The sequence below is a fragment of the Osmerus eperlanus genome, chromosome 12, assembly GCF_963692335.1.
Source record: "Osmerus eperlanus chromosome 12, fOsmEpe2.1, whole genome shotgun sequence".
Classification (NCBI taxonomy): domain Eukaryota; kingdom Metazoa; phylum Chordata; class Actinopteri; order Osmeriformes; family Osmeridae; genus Osmerus; species Osmerus eperlanus.
Window position 1 is genome coordinate 17,052,416 of NC_085029.1, and position 13,870 is coordinate 17,066,285.

The following is a 13,870-nucleotide window of genomic DNA, read 5'->3' on the forward strand; positions in this document are numbered from 1 at the left end:
GCACCTCTATGACGAGGGGAAGGGGCGTATTTAACATTGCCCGTCGGTAACGATGACATGTTACAACAGCTTCTGAATTCATTCGTAACAGATAGCATAATATATGTTTACAGTGAGTCAAAGAAAAACATAAGATCAAGTCCTTTAGTGCTATTTCGTCAACTGATGATATATAGATCATTTGTGTATGGCACATGTATTTACAGTAAACATTCTGGTCATCTATTCATTGTCTGAGTCCTACCAATACTTTTAACAACAATTCAATGACACAGGAGTTATTTCACTACACGTGACACATAGCGTCTTGCTGAAGAGAATAACGGACATTCGCAGAGACTCACAATTACTGTCAAGTTTTTTAACATTCTGTTAAAAAAACCCATCAGCTAAAGTGCCCTTGGTTTATCATGACAATGTTTACAATATTACAGCCCTCTTTGGATAATCAATTTAACCGACACTGCGATATATTAAAAAAAATCCTTTCAAAGTTTGCACCTTAACTGACGACTGTTAAAACCCTTTTTATTAGCTATGGGAGACTAACCCATTCATAAAACAACAGTGCACATGAGTACATGCATGAAAGACAAGCAAACAACAAGTTCCTCAGAGAAGTCCATTCCATTGATTTCACAAAGGGGGGGCAACAGAGTTCTCCTTTTGCCCTTCGCTGTTAGCAAGGGTCGTTAGCTTAGTAGGAGGGGTGGGAGGGGGGAGGGGAGGGAGAACACGCCCCCTTGTGGTGAGGAGGGACTTGAGGTTTGGCTGTATTGCAGTGAGCAGAAGGAATAGGGAAAGGTGAGGGTTGAGGATTGGCTTGACGAGTTCAAGGGGGATGAGGAGGGGGGGGGCATCTGTCCTAGTGCACTGGGGAGGGGGGGAGGGGGGAGCCGTCTGTGCACTGGGGAGGGGGGGAGGGGGGAGCCGTCTGTGCACTAGGGAGGGGGGGAGGGGGGAGCCGTCTGTGCACTAGGGAGGGGGGGAGGGGGGAGCCGTCTGTGCACTAGGGAGGGGGGGAGGGGGGAGCCGTCTGTGCACTGGGGAGGGGGGAGCCGTCTGTGCACTAGGGAGGGGGGGAGGGGGGAGCCGTCTGTGCACTAGGGAGGGGGGGAGGGGGGAGCCGTCTGTGCACTGGGAGCAGAGGCTGAGTCTGTGTGTCTGTCTGTCCTCTCACACTGTCGAAATCAATTTGCCCTCTGATGAACTGTGGAACAAAGAGAGAGGGAGAATCTGGCAGGTGAGGGAAGTACGTGGTCACATGGTGGAGGACCAGAAGAGGGGGGGCTGGGGGGGGGGGGCTTATTCTCCCCCCCCTGCTGCCCTCTCGGTCCTTACCACCCCAGTCCTAGTCTACGAAGGGTGCAGGCAAACGTTGCTTCTCACGTGATACGTTGACAAATCTCTGAACATGTTTTAACTGGGCTGAGCTAACATCATCTGGGTATGGAGTGAGTGGGTGGGTAACTTTGCGAAAAGGTGGTTCGAGTGAGGCTAAAGTAAACTTCCTGGCAGTTAAATGGAAATACTTGTGTGTGCTGGATTTGAAGGACACCGCTGTGTGTGGCCACTAGGGGGGGCTACAGCTATGAGGAGGGGGGGGGGGGGGCATGCAAGGGGCTTTCCTTGAGATCAGGTGAATGAACAAAAGGAGAAAATAAAGACAGAACCTAAGGACAGCGAGAGGAAACGATATGTCAGAGAAGGAGGGAGAAACAGAGAGAGGTGTTTACAGGGGGAGATGAGGAAGGGGACATGGTCTGAAGTGGGGCTGGGGGTGTCAGGGTCAACAATCTTACCCTGCACTGTGGACGGCTGAACCGGACCATCGTTACGTCTTATCAACTTAAAATTTGACATAATAAAAAATTAAAAAACATAACAATACAACATAAATAAATAACACAATGGAAACATGACTCGACAAAGACGAAATAACTGGAAAACAAAAAAGACCGGAATGTTTTCTGTGTGATGAGTGAGATAAAAGTGGACACTTGTTTTCTTGTATGGGCTCTCCTGGGCCTCACAGGGGTGGGGCTGCCTATCTGGTCTACCCTTCTTACAGAGCTGTCAAGCACCACCTGCATGTGTTGAGAATGAAATCTGGAGTCTTACCTTGTGGGGAAGTGGCCCTCATACTCTTCATGTCTTTGCTGTGAAAATATAAAACAAACAATTTCAACTCTTCACTCAATTACATTTAACTAACTGTAGTTTTTATACAGGTACAGCTACATATGTGCTATGAAATAACAGTAGCAGTATCACTACTATCCAGAAGGGGGCACTAGCAATACATAGCTCAGAGAGATGCAGTGTGTTCAGATCAGAAGATTTAACTTTTCTGAAGAGAACTTGAGGGGTAGGTGCAAGCCTGAGAGCACTCGGATAGAAGATTTTTGTGAAGTAATGCTGTACACATTCCCTTTGTCACAGACAAAAAGTTTGACATTTTGCTTTAGTCATCCCTTAAACGAGATTCTTTTAAGAAACGGGAGAAGTTTAGCATTGAAACTTTTTTCAACAACTACAGAAAAAAATTAAAGTGGTTCCATAATGTCTGCAGAGTAATTACAGCCTGGGAATCAGCCTGTCCACCTCCAGAGCTCTGCGAGGAGAGGAGAGGAGAGGGGGAGGAGAGGAGAGGGGGAGGAAGGACAGGGGGAGTGGCTGCTGGAGTTGAAGGTGTGGAGTTATGTAACACTGCCTCCGCTTTGTGTCTTCTCTCTCTCTCGCACTCTCTGTCTGTGTGTTTCCCTTTGTGCCTCTCTCTCGTGTCTCATGGTCCATCGGTCTCTCCCTGTCTCCCTCCCCTCCCTGTCTCTCTCTCTCTCCTCCCTGTCTCTCTCTCTCTCCTCCCTGTCTCCCTCTCTCTCCTCCCTGTCTCCCTCTCCTCCCTGTCTCCCTCTCCTCCCTGTCTCCCTCTCCTCCCTGTCTCCCTCTCCTCCCTGTCTCCCTCTCCTCCCTGTCTCTCTCTCTCCTCCCTGTCTCTCTCTCTCCTCCCTGTCTCTCTCTCTCCTCCCTGTCTCCCTCTCTCCTCCCTGTCTCTCTCTCTCCTCCCTGTCTCCCTCTCTCCTCCCTGTCTCCCTCTCCTCCCTGTCTCTCTCTCTCCTCCCTGTCTCTCTCTCTCCTCCCTGTCTCTCTCTCTCCTCCCTGTCTCCCTCTCTCCTCCCTGTCTCTCTCTCTCCTCCCTGTCTCCCTCTCTCCTCCCTGTCTCCCTCTCTCCTCCGTCTCTCCTCCCTGTCTCTCTCTCTCCTCCCTGCTTCCTATTGGAGGGCTAAGCCCTCTTATCAGCCTGTCAGAAGCACTTTCCTCAAGAGACAAAGCCAGCCAGTCTGAGCTCTGTCAACACACACACACACACGAAAACAAGCATTCCCTCTCAAACATACATGCACACTCATACCTGCTAACCAGACACACACACGAGGGAGTGTGTGAAGCAGAGGGAAACGGATTAGTCTTCCGGTACGCTAATGTTCTAGAACATTTTCACAAGGCTGTAGACGTGCAAGACTCGGCCAGAGAGGACACCTGAATATACGTGTGTGTGTGTGTGTGTGTGTGTGTGCGTGCTCACCTGTGGGAACCCCGGCACGGCCACGCTGTAGGGCCGCTGCTGGCGGCTGTGCGTTGCCATGGCGCCCTGTGCCAGAAGGCGAGAGGACATGGCGTACTCCTGGCTGGCCAGAGCTGTGTCCTCTCTGTCCAGGAGGTTCCCTGTGCTGCTGCTCTTCCCCAGCTGGAGACTGCTGCACACACACATTCACACACACACACATACAGACGTTCACACACACACACACACACACAGTTGGTTAGTTCCACTCACACTTATGCTGCTGCATGGTTGATCATGACAATGATGTCACCCGAATCAGGGGTTCTGTTTCCCAGAGGAGAATTCGGGTTCCCATTACCGCTATGAAATATGTATGCACTTCCTGTGCTGACGTGTGGCATGGAATGGATTTACATAACCGCACGCGTTACATAAGATGTTGATCACGTCAGAATTTCCAATTGCCAATTACACAGAGTCTGAAGAAATACACAATGGTCATGTTCTTTCTTCAGGGACTGGAGCGTTGGGGTTAGGGTTGAATCCTTGAGTGTGGGGGATCGACAAGAGACCGGGAACACTTACTTGTTGACCCTGAGTTTGTCCCCGTTGCTTTCAGGGATCACCCGGGTGTACGAGAAGGGGAACCAGCCGCGCCTGTGGAAGGGAGCGGGAATCAGCACTCAGAAGCATCCACAAGCAGAAATGAAAACATATTAAAAAAAAACATGAACACGACAGGATTCAGAATCGCGCTGTGGTCCGCTCACATCCTGTTCCTGTCGTTCTCGCCGTAGTGCCAGCCGTCACGGGCCTCGGGCACCAGCAGGGTGATGACGTCGCCCTCCGAGAAGCTCAGCAGGGTGCTGTTGTCGCCAGCAGCGTGAGAGAAGATGGCCTGGACACGGGTGCGGCCGTTCCTCTCCAGCCCAGCAGCCATGGAGCTGGACCTGGGCAGGGTGCGGTTCTCAGCTGGGAGGGGAGAGAGCAGGGGATAGGAGGGGGAGACTGTCAATCAACAGGTATATGACTGGATGAGAATAGGCATCGTAAAATGACGTTTGATCATGAAAAACCTGATGCTGCACGTTAAGTTCTAGAAGAAGGGGGTTTCTAAGTGTTGGAAACAATCCAAAAGGAATACGACACTGGACTCTGCTGGTGCTTAGATAAAGGCAAGACCGTGTTCGTGGTGAAACAACGTAACTCCTAGGTGACTTTTTCTGCTTCTGTCCTTCATCTATTTTCATCCCTGGTCTCTCCTTGTGTTCCGCTCTCGTGCCTATCCCTCTCGGCCCTGGCCTGCTTCCATTAGAGCCTGCTGTTACTCTGGGAGGTGATTCAGCGAGAGGCCACCAATGATCATTAAAAGGCACGAGGAGAAAGGAAGGAGCTAATGGAGTCTTTTCATCCCATTCAGCTCCTTCTAAGCACAGCGTTGAAACCCTCCTGCGGTCGAGCAGGTCTACTGAAGGTATTCTTTCCCCAGCACAAATCGGCCCTCCAGGTCCACTAGTGGAGGACTGGTGGACTTTTTCTTTATTTATCGGTGTGCCTGTTCGGTGTGCCTAACCCTAAACTCTAACCCTAACCCCTAAACCTAACCCTAACCCTAACCGACTGGGGCAAAGATGCGCCATTCCATCCAGGTCTTTCTCCAGGGGCCTTGAGATCAGCCTTACCCAGGGCGGTCTTGCTCTTGACCGGGGCAGCCTTGCGGACAGGGAGGGTGTTGGAGTAGACCTCGCTGCCCTGCCTGTGAGGCTGAGGAGAGTCTCTGGCCTGGACACGCTTGCCCTCCATCCAGCGCTGGTAGTCCTCTCCTCCGTGGGCGTTGGTCGTTCCGTTCAGCATCCCCTCCCCTGCTCCCATCAGCCTCTGCAGCCAGAAACATTTGCATATTCATGAGAGGGTCCCCGCTCACATCTCCAAAGCGCGCTTGCGTAACGTTCAGTTATCACATCAACAGTAACGAGAGTCCGCTAGTCTGGAACTGGGTCAGGAAATGCTATTTAATGAGGAGATCAATCAACTGAATTGGAGGGAAAAGTATTATGAATGATCGTGTGAAGAAACCGTCTCTCTCGCGGGGAGCTGAGGGATAGTCACATGGCTACTGACTGGACCTATAGATGACAGACTGGACCTATAGATGAGACTGGACCAATAGATGCCAGACTGGACCTATAGATGAGACTGGATCTATAGATGACAGACTGGACCTATAGATGCCAGACTGGACCTATAGATGAGACTGGACCTATAGATGAGACTGGACCTATAGATGAGACTGGACCTATAGATGACAGACTGGACCTATAGATGACAGACTGGACCTATAGATGAGACTGGACCAATAGATGCCAGACTGGACCTATAGATGAGACTGGATCTATAGATGACAGACTGGACCTATAGATGACAGACTGGACCAATAGATGCCAGACTGGACCTATAGATGAGACTGGACCTATAGATGACAGACTGGACCTATAGATGAGACTGGACCTATAGATGACAGACTGGACCTATAGATGACAGACTGGACCTATAGATGAGACTGGACCTATAGATGACAGACTGGACCTATAGATGAGACTGGACCTATAGATGACAGACTGGACCTATAGATGACAGACTGGACCTATAGATGACAGACTGGACCTATAGATGACAGACTGGACCTATAGATGAGACTGGACCTATAGATGACAGACTGGACCTATAGATGAGACTGGATCTATAGATGACAGACTGGACCTATAGATGACAGACTGGACCAATAGATGCCAGGCTGTCTGTACAGATGTCAGAGCAGGGTTCTCCTGTCTTCAGGGCTCCGTCTCTGGGGAACGTTCCACAGCAGAACCTTTCTGGAGCTGCCTCGTACTGTGCAATCCTCATTAGCAGCAGTTGTTTGAGTTGTAGAGGCTTCCTCTCAGGACATTAGAAAACACAAACACAGCTCCCAGGCAGAGAGCAGGCTGGCAGGCAGAGAGCAGGCTGGCAGGCAGAGAGCAGGCTCCCAGGCAGAGAGCAGGCTCCCAGGCAGAGAGCAGGCTCCCAGGCAGAGAGCAGGCTCCCAGGCAGAGAGCAGGCTCCCAGGCAGAGAGCAGGCTCCCAGGCAGAGAGCAGGCTGGCAGGCAGAGAGAGCAGGCTCCCAGGCAGAGAGCAGGCTCCCAGGCAGAGAGCAGGCTCCCAGGCAGAGAGCAGGCTCCCAGGCAGAGAGCAGGCTGGCAGGCAGAGAGCAGGCTCCCAGGCAGAGAGCAGGCTGGCAGGCAGAGAGAGCAGGCTCCCAGGCAGAGAGCAGGCTCCCAGGCAGAGAGCAGGCTCCCAGGCAGAGAGCAGGCTCCCAGGCAGAGAGCAGGCTGGCAGGCAGAGAGCAGGCTGGCAGGCAGAGAGCAGGCTGGCAGGCAGAGAGCAGGCTCCCAGGCAAGGGAGCCACAGGAATTTGGTTCCTAGCAACATGCTAATTACCGCACCAAGCTAACAACTTGATTTGCATATGTGGAATGGGTATCATGATGTGTAGTGTTGTGTGTGTGGATGCACTGAGAGCTCCTGTAATGTAATCATCCCATTCGTGGTGTGTGTTTGTATGTGTATGTGTATATATATGTGTGTGTGTGTGTGTGTGTGTGTGGAGTTTTCCCATTAGACAATGAATCTTCCACAATCTACTGGGACAGATTTTGACAATAGGACCTCCAGTCTTCACGCCTGATGACTTGAGCACGACATTCGATTCACATGAATCTGAATATACTTCCTATGGAACTACCTCAGGAGGTAACCAGGAGAGGAACCGGACTCACCTGTTGACCACCTGCCATGAGTGCTGCCAGCTCTGGGGGCACAGGGAGGGGCTTGGCCCCGGGGATGGGCTCCGAGATCACCAGGTTGCCCTTGGAGGGGTGGTGGGTGCCCCCCGAGGCGGTCATCTGGTGGGCCAGGAACATGGCGCGGTCAGGGAGCTTGGTGGGGTCAGCACAGGCCTGCTGCCACATGGGGATCTTCTGGGCCAACATGTCTTTACCCTGGAGAGAGAGAGAGAGAGAGAGAGAGAGAGAGAGAGAGAGAGAGAGAGAGAGAGAGAGAGAGAGAGAGAGAGAGAGAGGGAGAGAGGGCGAGAGGGAGAGAGGGAGAGAGGGCGAGAGAGAGAGAGAGGGCGAGAGAGGGAGGGAGAGAGGGAGAGAGGGAGGGAGAGAGGGAGGTCTATTTTACAAACAATTTAAAACTTTGCATTTGATATTACACACACACGAGAGTAGGGACATAAAACACATTAAAATCAGGTCAAAGCTTGTAGGTTGGAAAACAACAATCCAGTAGCAGGTTGAACCTCAGGGATCGTGACGAAGCCCAGTCCTGCTGGGAGAGACAGTGGGAGTCTGAACAACTGAGAACAACAGAGAGAAAGAAAAGAGAGAGAGAAAGCACGCAGGAGCAGCATAACTACATCCAGATGTATTATTTATTTATTGTATACAGTAAATAACTGGCTTATTTTATAGCATGATACCAATCGAGCATATGAAGAAATGTCAACATTGACCTGAACATCAAGTTGGTCAGTTTCATTTGATATTCCCTCTCTGACCTTTCCCTCCCTCCCTCCCTCCCTCCCTCCCTCCCTCCCTCCCTCCCTCCCTCCCTCCCTCCCTCCCTCCCTCCCTCCCTCCCTCCCTGTGTGTGTGTCGGTCTTTCAGCCAGTCAGTATGTCTCTCAGTCACTGTCTGCTTTCGCGGATTCACTCGCAGTGAGTGAGTAATCTCTTTCAGTTGGCAGTGTGTACTTGCCAGGTAATGTAGCTAGCGTGTGTGTGTGTGTTGTGTGACCGTGGGTGGAGAGTGAGGTACACCAGCGGGATGATAAACTCCGCTGGCAGATGGTGTCCTTATCTTCCCGCTCAGCGCTCACTCCTTCCCTAACCTAGCTGGAGCAGCAGGGCTGTGTACTGTGGCCGTCTCCCAGAAGGCTGCAGGGTGGGGGACAGTGCCACGCAGGACAGTTAAACCGGGTGTGGGGAGAGAGAGATTCACTCTCTCCCTACACTGTTGCCATCTTAAACTGAGACACATGCAGTTCCCTTCATCTCGCAAAATTGCTTTAAAACGCCGTCTCTTCCTCTCTCCCTCCCTCTCTGAATGTCCGTATTGTCTACACAGTCTGCCCACACACCCACTCCATCACGGTGATCATCAACTTCTGGACCACTCTCCTCCTCTCCACCCCCTCCTCTCCACCCCCTCCTCTCCACCCCCTCCTCTCCACCCCCTCTGCTCCTCCTCTCAACACCTCCTCTCAACACCTCCTCCTCTCAACTCTCTCCGCCCCCGTCAATAACCATGACTACGGCCAGTTAGGATGGAGGAAGGGAGGAGCCAGCAGGGGCGGGGGCAGGGGCAGGGGCGGGGTTACCTTGCTGTGGTAGGCGCTGCTGTTCTTGGCCACGGCGCACTGGCGGTCCACCAGGAAGCAGTACCTCCTCCTCTCCTCAGAGAGCGCCGCCTTGTAGCCCTCCGAGATGCAGCTGTCCAGCTCGCTCTGTTTACCGCTGATGGCCTCCACATACTGGAGAGAAGAAATGGAAATGGGGGAAGTATTTGGACCTTGGTAATCTGGCTCCGACAATGGGAGCTTCATCTTCTGAGATGTGAAGGATCTCTTCTCCCAGTCAGACACAAGCAGATCCAACATGTAAATACCTGCCTGCAAACACCTTCACTCTCAACAGCTCTCACCATCCCACTCCATGTATTAATACATCCTTCCACCCCCCACCTCCACCCACTCAGGACTCTCCACCCTTGGTGAGAACCCAGGCACCCACCCACCAGGCATGGGCCTCCAGCACCCACATTTTCCTGAGAATTCTGTCTCCAGGTCCCCTCCCTGCCTGCCTGTCTGTCTGTCTGTCTGCCTGCTCATCTCCCTGCCTGTCTGTCTGCTCATCTCCCTGCCTGTCTGTCTGTCTGTCTGTCTGCCTGCTCATCTCCCTGCCTGTCTGTCTGTCTGTCTGCCTGCTCATCTCCCTCCCTGCCTGCCTGCCTGTCTGTCTGCTCATCTCCCTGCCTGCCTGTCTGTCTGTCTGTCTGCTCATCTCCCTGCCTGCCTGCCTGTCTGCTCATCTCCCTGCCTGCCTGTCTGTCTGTCTGCCTGCTCATCTCCCTCCCTGCCTGCCTGTCTGTCTGTCTGTCTGTCTGTCTGTCTGTCTGTCTGCCTGCTCATCTCCCTGCCTGCCTGCCTGCCTGTCTGCTCATCTCCCTGCCTGTCTGCCTGCTCATCTCCCTGCCTGCCTGTCTGCCTGCCTGTCTGCTCATCTCCCTGCCTGCCTGTCTGCCTGCCTGTCTGCTCATCTCCCTGCCTGCCTGCCTGTCTCCCTGCAATTCCTCTTTGAATGGAATTTCAAAGATTTGGTCCCTCAATAGAATCAGTCATTTCAATCTGCATCTGACATTTTGTTGGCAAAGATGCTGGCTTCAAGCTCAACGTTAAATACTAAATACTGAAGTGACCCGTTTCTGGGGAGGCACGGATATCCTGTAGCCCACAGTGTGTTGTCACAGTGCAGCATGTGACGTCATCTCTGATAATGGCAGTGTCAGGGTAGCGTTAGTCATTCATGACACACAGGATTCAGCCCATGATGAACCCATACTCATCCACCTTCACCACAGCTAGAATCACCTCCGGAACAGCCAACCCTTCTACATGGCAACAGCATGCTCCTGTTACTTGACTTGCATCTGCGACAGACTCATCAGATGACACATGCAAGCAGGAGGAGTAATAGTTCTCGTTGAGCACACACACACACACACACACACACACACAGATGTAAATGTCAGCACCATTACAAAGCTCATTAGAGCAACACAAGCAGGTGTTGACTGCAATTTACATCCCAGGTTTACCACCTTCCACACAGAGCCCCTCACCTACCCCACCACCGCTTGACGCGCACACACACACGTGTTATGTGTGATGAGCTCTTAAGAGCTCTCAGAGGACTGACATGTTTTAGAGTTTCTGGTGTGTCATACTATCCACAGGCTGTCTGCCTCGAGTCCAACCTCAGTGGGGTGTGTGTGCGCATGTGCGCGAGAGTGTGTGCGTGAGTGTGTGTGTGTAAAGTGCATGAGACGCTGAGGTAACCAGCTGGTAAAGTAGGCTACTTGGGTAATAATCCTTTCAACCGACTGAAACAGGAAACATTTCTAAACCAATCGGGAGCTGGAGCCGTTTCCTGATATCCACATCAAAGAGCAGCAACATGTTCCAGTCATTAGTCAGCTCAATATTACAAGCACTGTTAATGCATGCAGTTCATCCAGGAGCACCAACTCCTGTGTCGATCTCAGACCAAAGGTTCCCTTCCGAGGCCAGCCCTCCTTCCGAGGCGAGCCCTCCTTCCGAGGCCAGCCCTCCTTCCGAGGCCAGCCCTCCTTCCGAGGCCAGCCCTCCTTCCGAGGCCAGCTCTCCTTCCGAGGCTAGCTCTCCTTCGAGACTAGCTCTCCCTTCCGAGGCCAGCCCTCCTTCCGAGGCCAGCCCTCCTTCCGAGGCTAGCCCTCCTTCCGAGGCTAGCTCTCTTTCAGAGGCTAGCTCTCCTTCCGAGGCTAGCCCTCCTTCCGAGGCCAGCCCTCCTTCCGAGGCTAGCCCTCCTTCTGAGGCCAGCCCTCCTTCCGAGGCTAGCTCTCTTTCAGAGGCTAGCTCTCCTTCCGAGGCTAGCTCTCCCTTCCGAGGCTAGCTCTCCTTCCGAGGCTAGCCCTCCTTCTGAGGCTAGCTCTCCTTCCGAGGCTAGCCCTCCTTCTGAGGCTAGCTCTCCTTCCGAGGCTAGCCCTCCTTCTGAGGCTAGCTCTCCTTCCGAGGCTAGCCCTCCTTCTGAGGCCAGCCTCTAGCATCTCCGTAGGTGGTGAAGCCAGTGTTCTGTTCACTCAGTGAGCTTTCCTTGATACTGAAATTCCTCTTAAGTAGGCGAGGAGAGAGGTTACAGGATCGTATTTTATTTGGTCTACCCAGCATCCTCGGCAAATGTAAATCCTTACATTCGTCCAAAGCTACAATAAGTGTGTTTAAAGTTAAGCAGATAAGGATTGGAAGTGCCCATTCCTAACAGTATTACAGTGGCTGGTGCCAAGGAACAGTTTATGTCTTATGCTACTGGAACATTCCATCCCTTTAAATACGACTTCAGACACGTTTTAAAAGGACTACTGGTGTGATTCAGAGGAGACTGGAGGCATCCTGTGAGTGCAGACCTGAAACATCGGCTGCAGATGTAGATGGATGTTGGAAAGCTCCTCCCAATGCAGAACTTCTCAGAAACATTTGCATCAAACTGATTTTTTTTTACGTGGCGGGGACTTAAATCTGGGTCACTCACAGAGAGGAGGGGAGATAGAGACAGAGACAGAGAGAGAGAGAGAAAACAGGGGAGAGAGAGTGAGGGAGAATAAGATGGGCTGTCTTTGTTCTGTTCCTTCAATTATTCATCCCAGGCTCTCCTCCTCTCCATCTTGCCTCCTCCTCCTCTCCTCCTCCTCTCCATCTTGCCTCCTCCTCCTCTCCTCCTCCTCCCCATCTTGCCTCCTCCTCCTCTCCTCCTCCCCTCCTCTCCATCTTGCCTCCTCCTCCTCTCCTCATTTCCTCTCCCTCACCAAAGAAACCACACACACTGTGATGTTCTATGATACACTCTGACACCATTCCATTAAAAGGTGTTGAGCTGCAGTGTGAGTGAGTGTGTGTGTGCGTGAGAGAGTGAGAGTGTGTGTGTGTGTGTGTGTGTGAGTGAGTGAGAGAGTGAGTGTGTGTGTGTGCGTGCTCATGCGTCATCACACAGAACACTCATGAGCACTCTGAACTCCTGGGTCTGGATGAGGTGAGTTGATGGCAGTGAGACTTCATACCCTCTGCCCTGACTGCCCTGTCCTGTCAGGACTACATGACACAGTGCTACAGTGCTTGGAGGTATGTGTGTGTGTGTGTGGGATTATTTTGACAGATCTCATCAGTTAAAAGAGCCTCGGGCAGAGAAGCAGAGAGAGAGAGAGATACAAAGCAGGACTCATCGCCCCGGGCCCCACTGTACAGAAGGGCCATTGTTCTCAGGAGAGTTGAGAAGGAGGTGAATGTACTCAGACTGCTCCTGCTGTCACCCTTGTTTTCCCAACAGCTGTATTGTCAAAAGTAGGCACTGAGTCAGCGGTGAGGCATGCAAGTGACAGAACCTCAGACTAGATCACTTCCTGGGTATCTCCAGAGGCAATCCCATTCCTATCAGCTAACTGCACTACTGTCACCGATACAAAGCCTTTAATAAGAAATGGGAGAGGAGATTTACAATGTTATGTCCTGGCATTAGGTTTGTGTTTTATGGTCCCTGAGGGACACCGTAGGAAATGAATGCATTTTCATCGCCTATGGTTTTAATATCAACATCAATTGTGAGGGAAATGTGGGTTGGGGATCGCCACGGGCGATCGCTGAGCAGTTACAACTTTTAATTAAGAGATGGAAGTGAAAACGACCAGAGCCCACCATCACACACACACACACACGTTCTCATTAGCACACACATGACGCACGGCAGGGCACTGACGAGACACTCCCTGGTCTACACACAGATACCGTCTCCTCCTCACACACACAGTGTTTTCTATCACGATTTTTTGGATGGAGAGATCGCCACAGTGGGAAAGAACGCCACACAGGCACGTACACAACCTTTGGTACGGTTTAAAGAACTGGATAGGGTTATGGAGAGAGGAGAGGGGAGAGTGAAAGGGGGGTGAGGGGACAAGGGAGAGGAGAGTGAGGGGTGAGGGGAGAGGAGAGTGAAAGGGGGGTGAGGGGAAAAGGGAGAGGAGACTCTATGCCCGCGTTTGTTTTCCTCAGGTTGCGTAAGCGCGCTCCACCCACTGCATGTCGCTGCCCTGCCTGAGGAGGGAGACGGGCGTGCAGCAGGTCCACGCCTCCACCATGACGAGAGCTACATGGAGGCAGACAGCCCAATTACCTGTCCCACATCCTGTAAACAAACCTTACGCAACCCTGCTGAAGTACAGCACCGACTACAGGAGTGATGAGCGGCCCACTGTGAACACTCACAGCCAAGTTCAAGTTAACACAAGATGGGTAGGCTGACGGGCACACTCATCATCAGCCACCACCAAAAGACTACAAATCCCACTGAACCACAAATCTCATCAGACTGGGAGCAAATATCCCTGGCAGAATGGAAGCCAAACGCACCTACATTTGTTCTGCACACGTGCGGTAGGGATGTGGTGTTTGAGC

At 52.1% G+C, this 13,870-nt stretch overlaps 1 protein-coding gene across 8 annotated transcripts in view; it reads right to left on the reverse strand.

Moving 5' to 3' along the window:
• baiap2b (BAR/IMD domain containing adaptor protein 2b) overlaps positions 1-13,870 on the reverse strand; it is a 45,644-nt gene that overhangs the window by 4,883 nt on the left and 26,891 nt on the right. For 4 of the 8 annotated variants that reach the window (XM_062474219.1, XM_062474212.1, XM_062474216.1 and 1 more), the window contains 7 exons: positions 8,990-9,142; positions 7,384-7,605; positions 5,251-5,446; positions 4,339-4,540; positions 4,154-4,225; positions 3,587-3,758; positions 2,122-2,159 (listed from right to left, as the gene is read on the reverse strand). In XM_062474219.1, coding sequence (XP_062330203.1) covers positions 2,122-2,159; positions 3,587-3,758; positions 4,154-4,225; positions 4,339-4,540; positions 5,251-5,446; positions 7,384-7,605; positions 8,990-9,142 — 1,055 coding nt within the window. Of the gene's footprint in view, positions 1-1,106; positions 1,211-1,802; positions 1,849-2,121; positions 2,160-3,586; positions 3,759-4,153; positions 4,226-4,338; positions 4,541-5,250; positions 5,447-7,383; positions 7,606-8,989; positions 9,143-13,870 lie in introns of those variants that run through there. The other 4 variants (XM_062474218.1, XM_062474215.1, XM_062474214.1 and 1 more) reach the window with 4 other exon arrangements.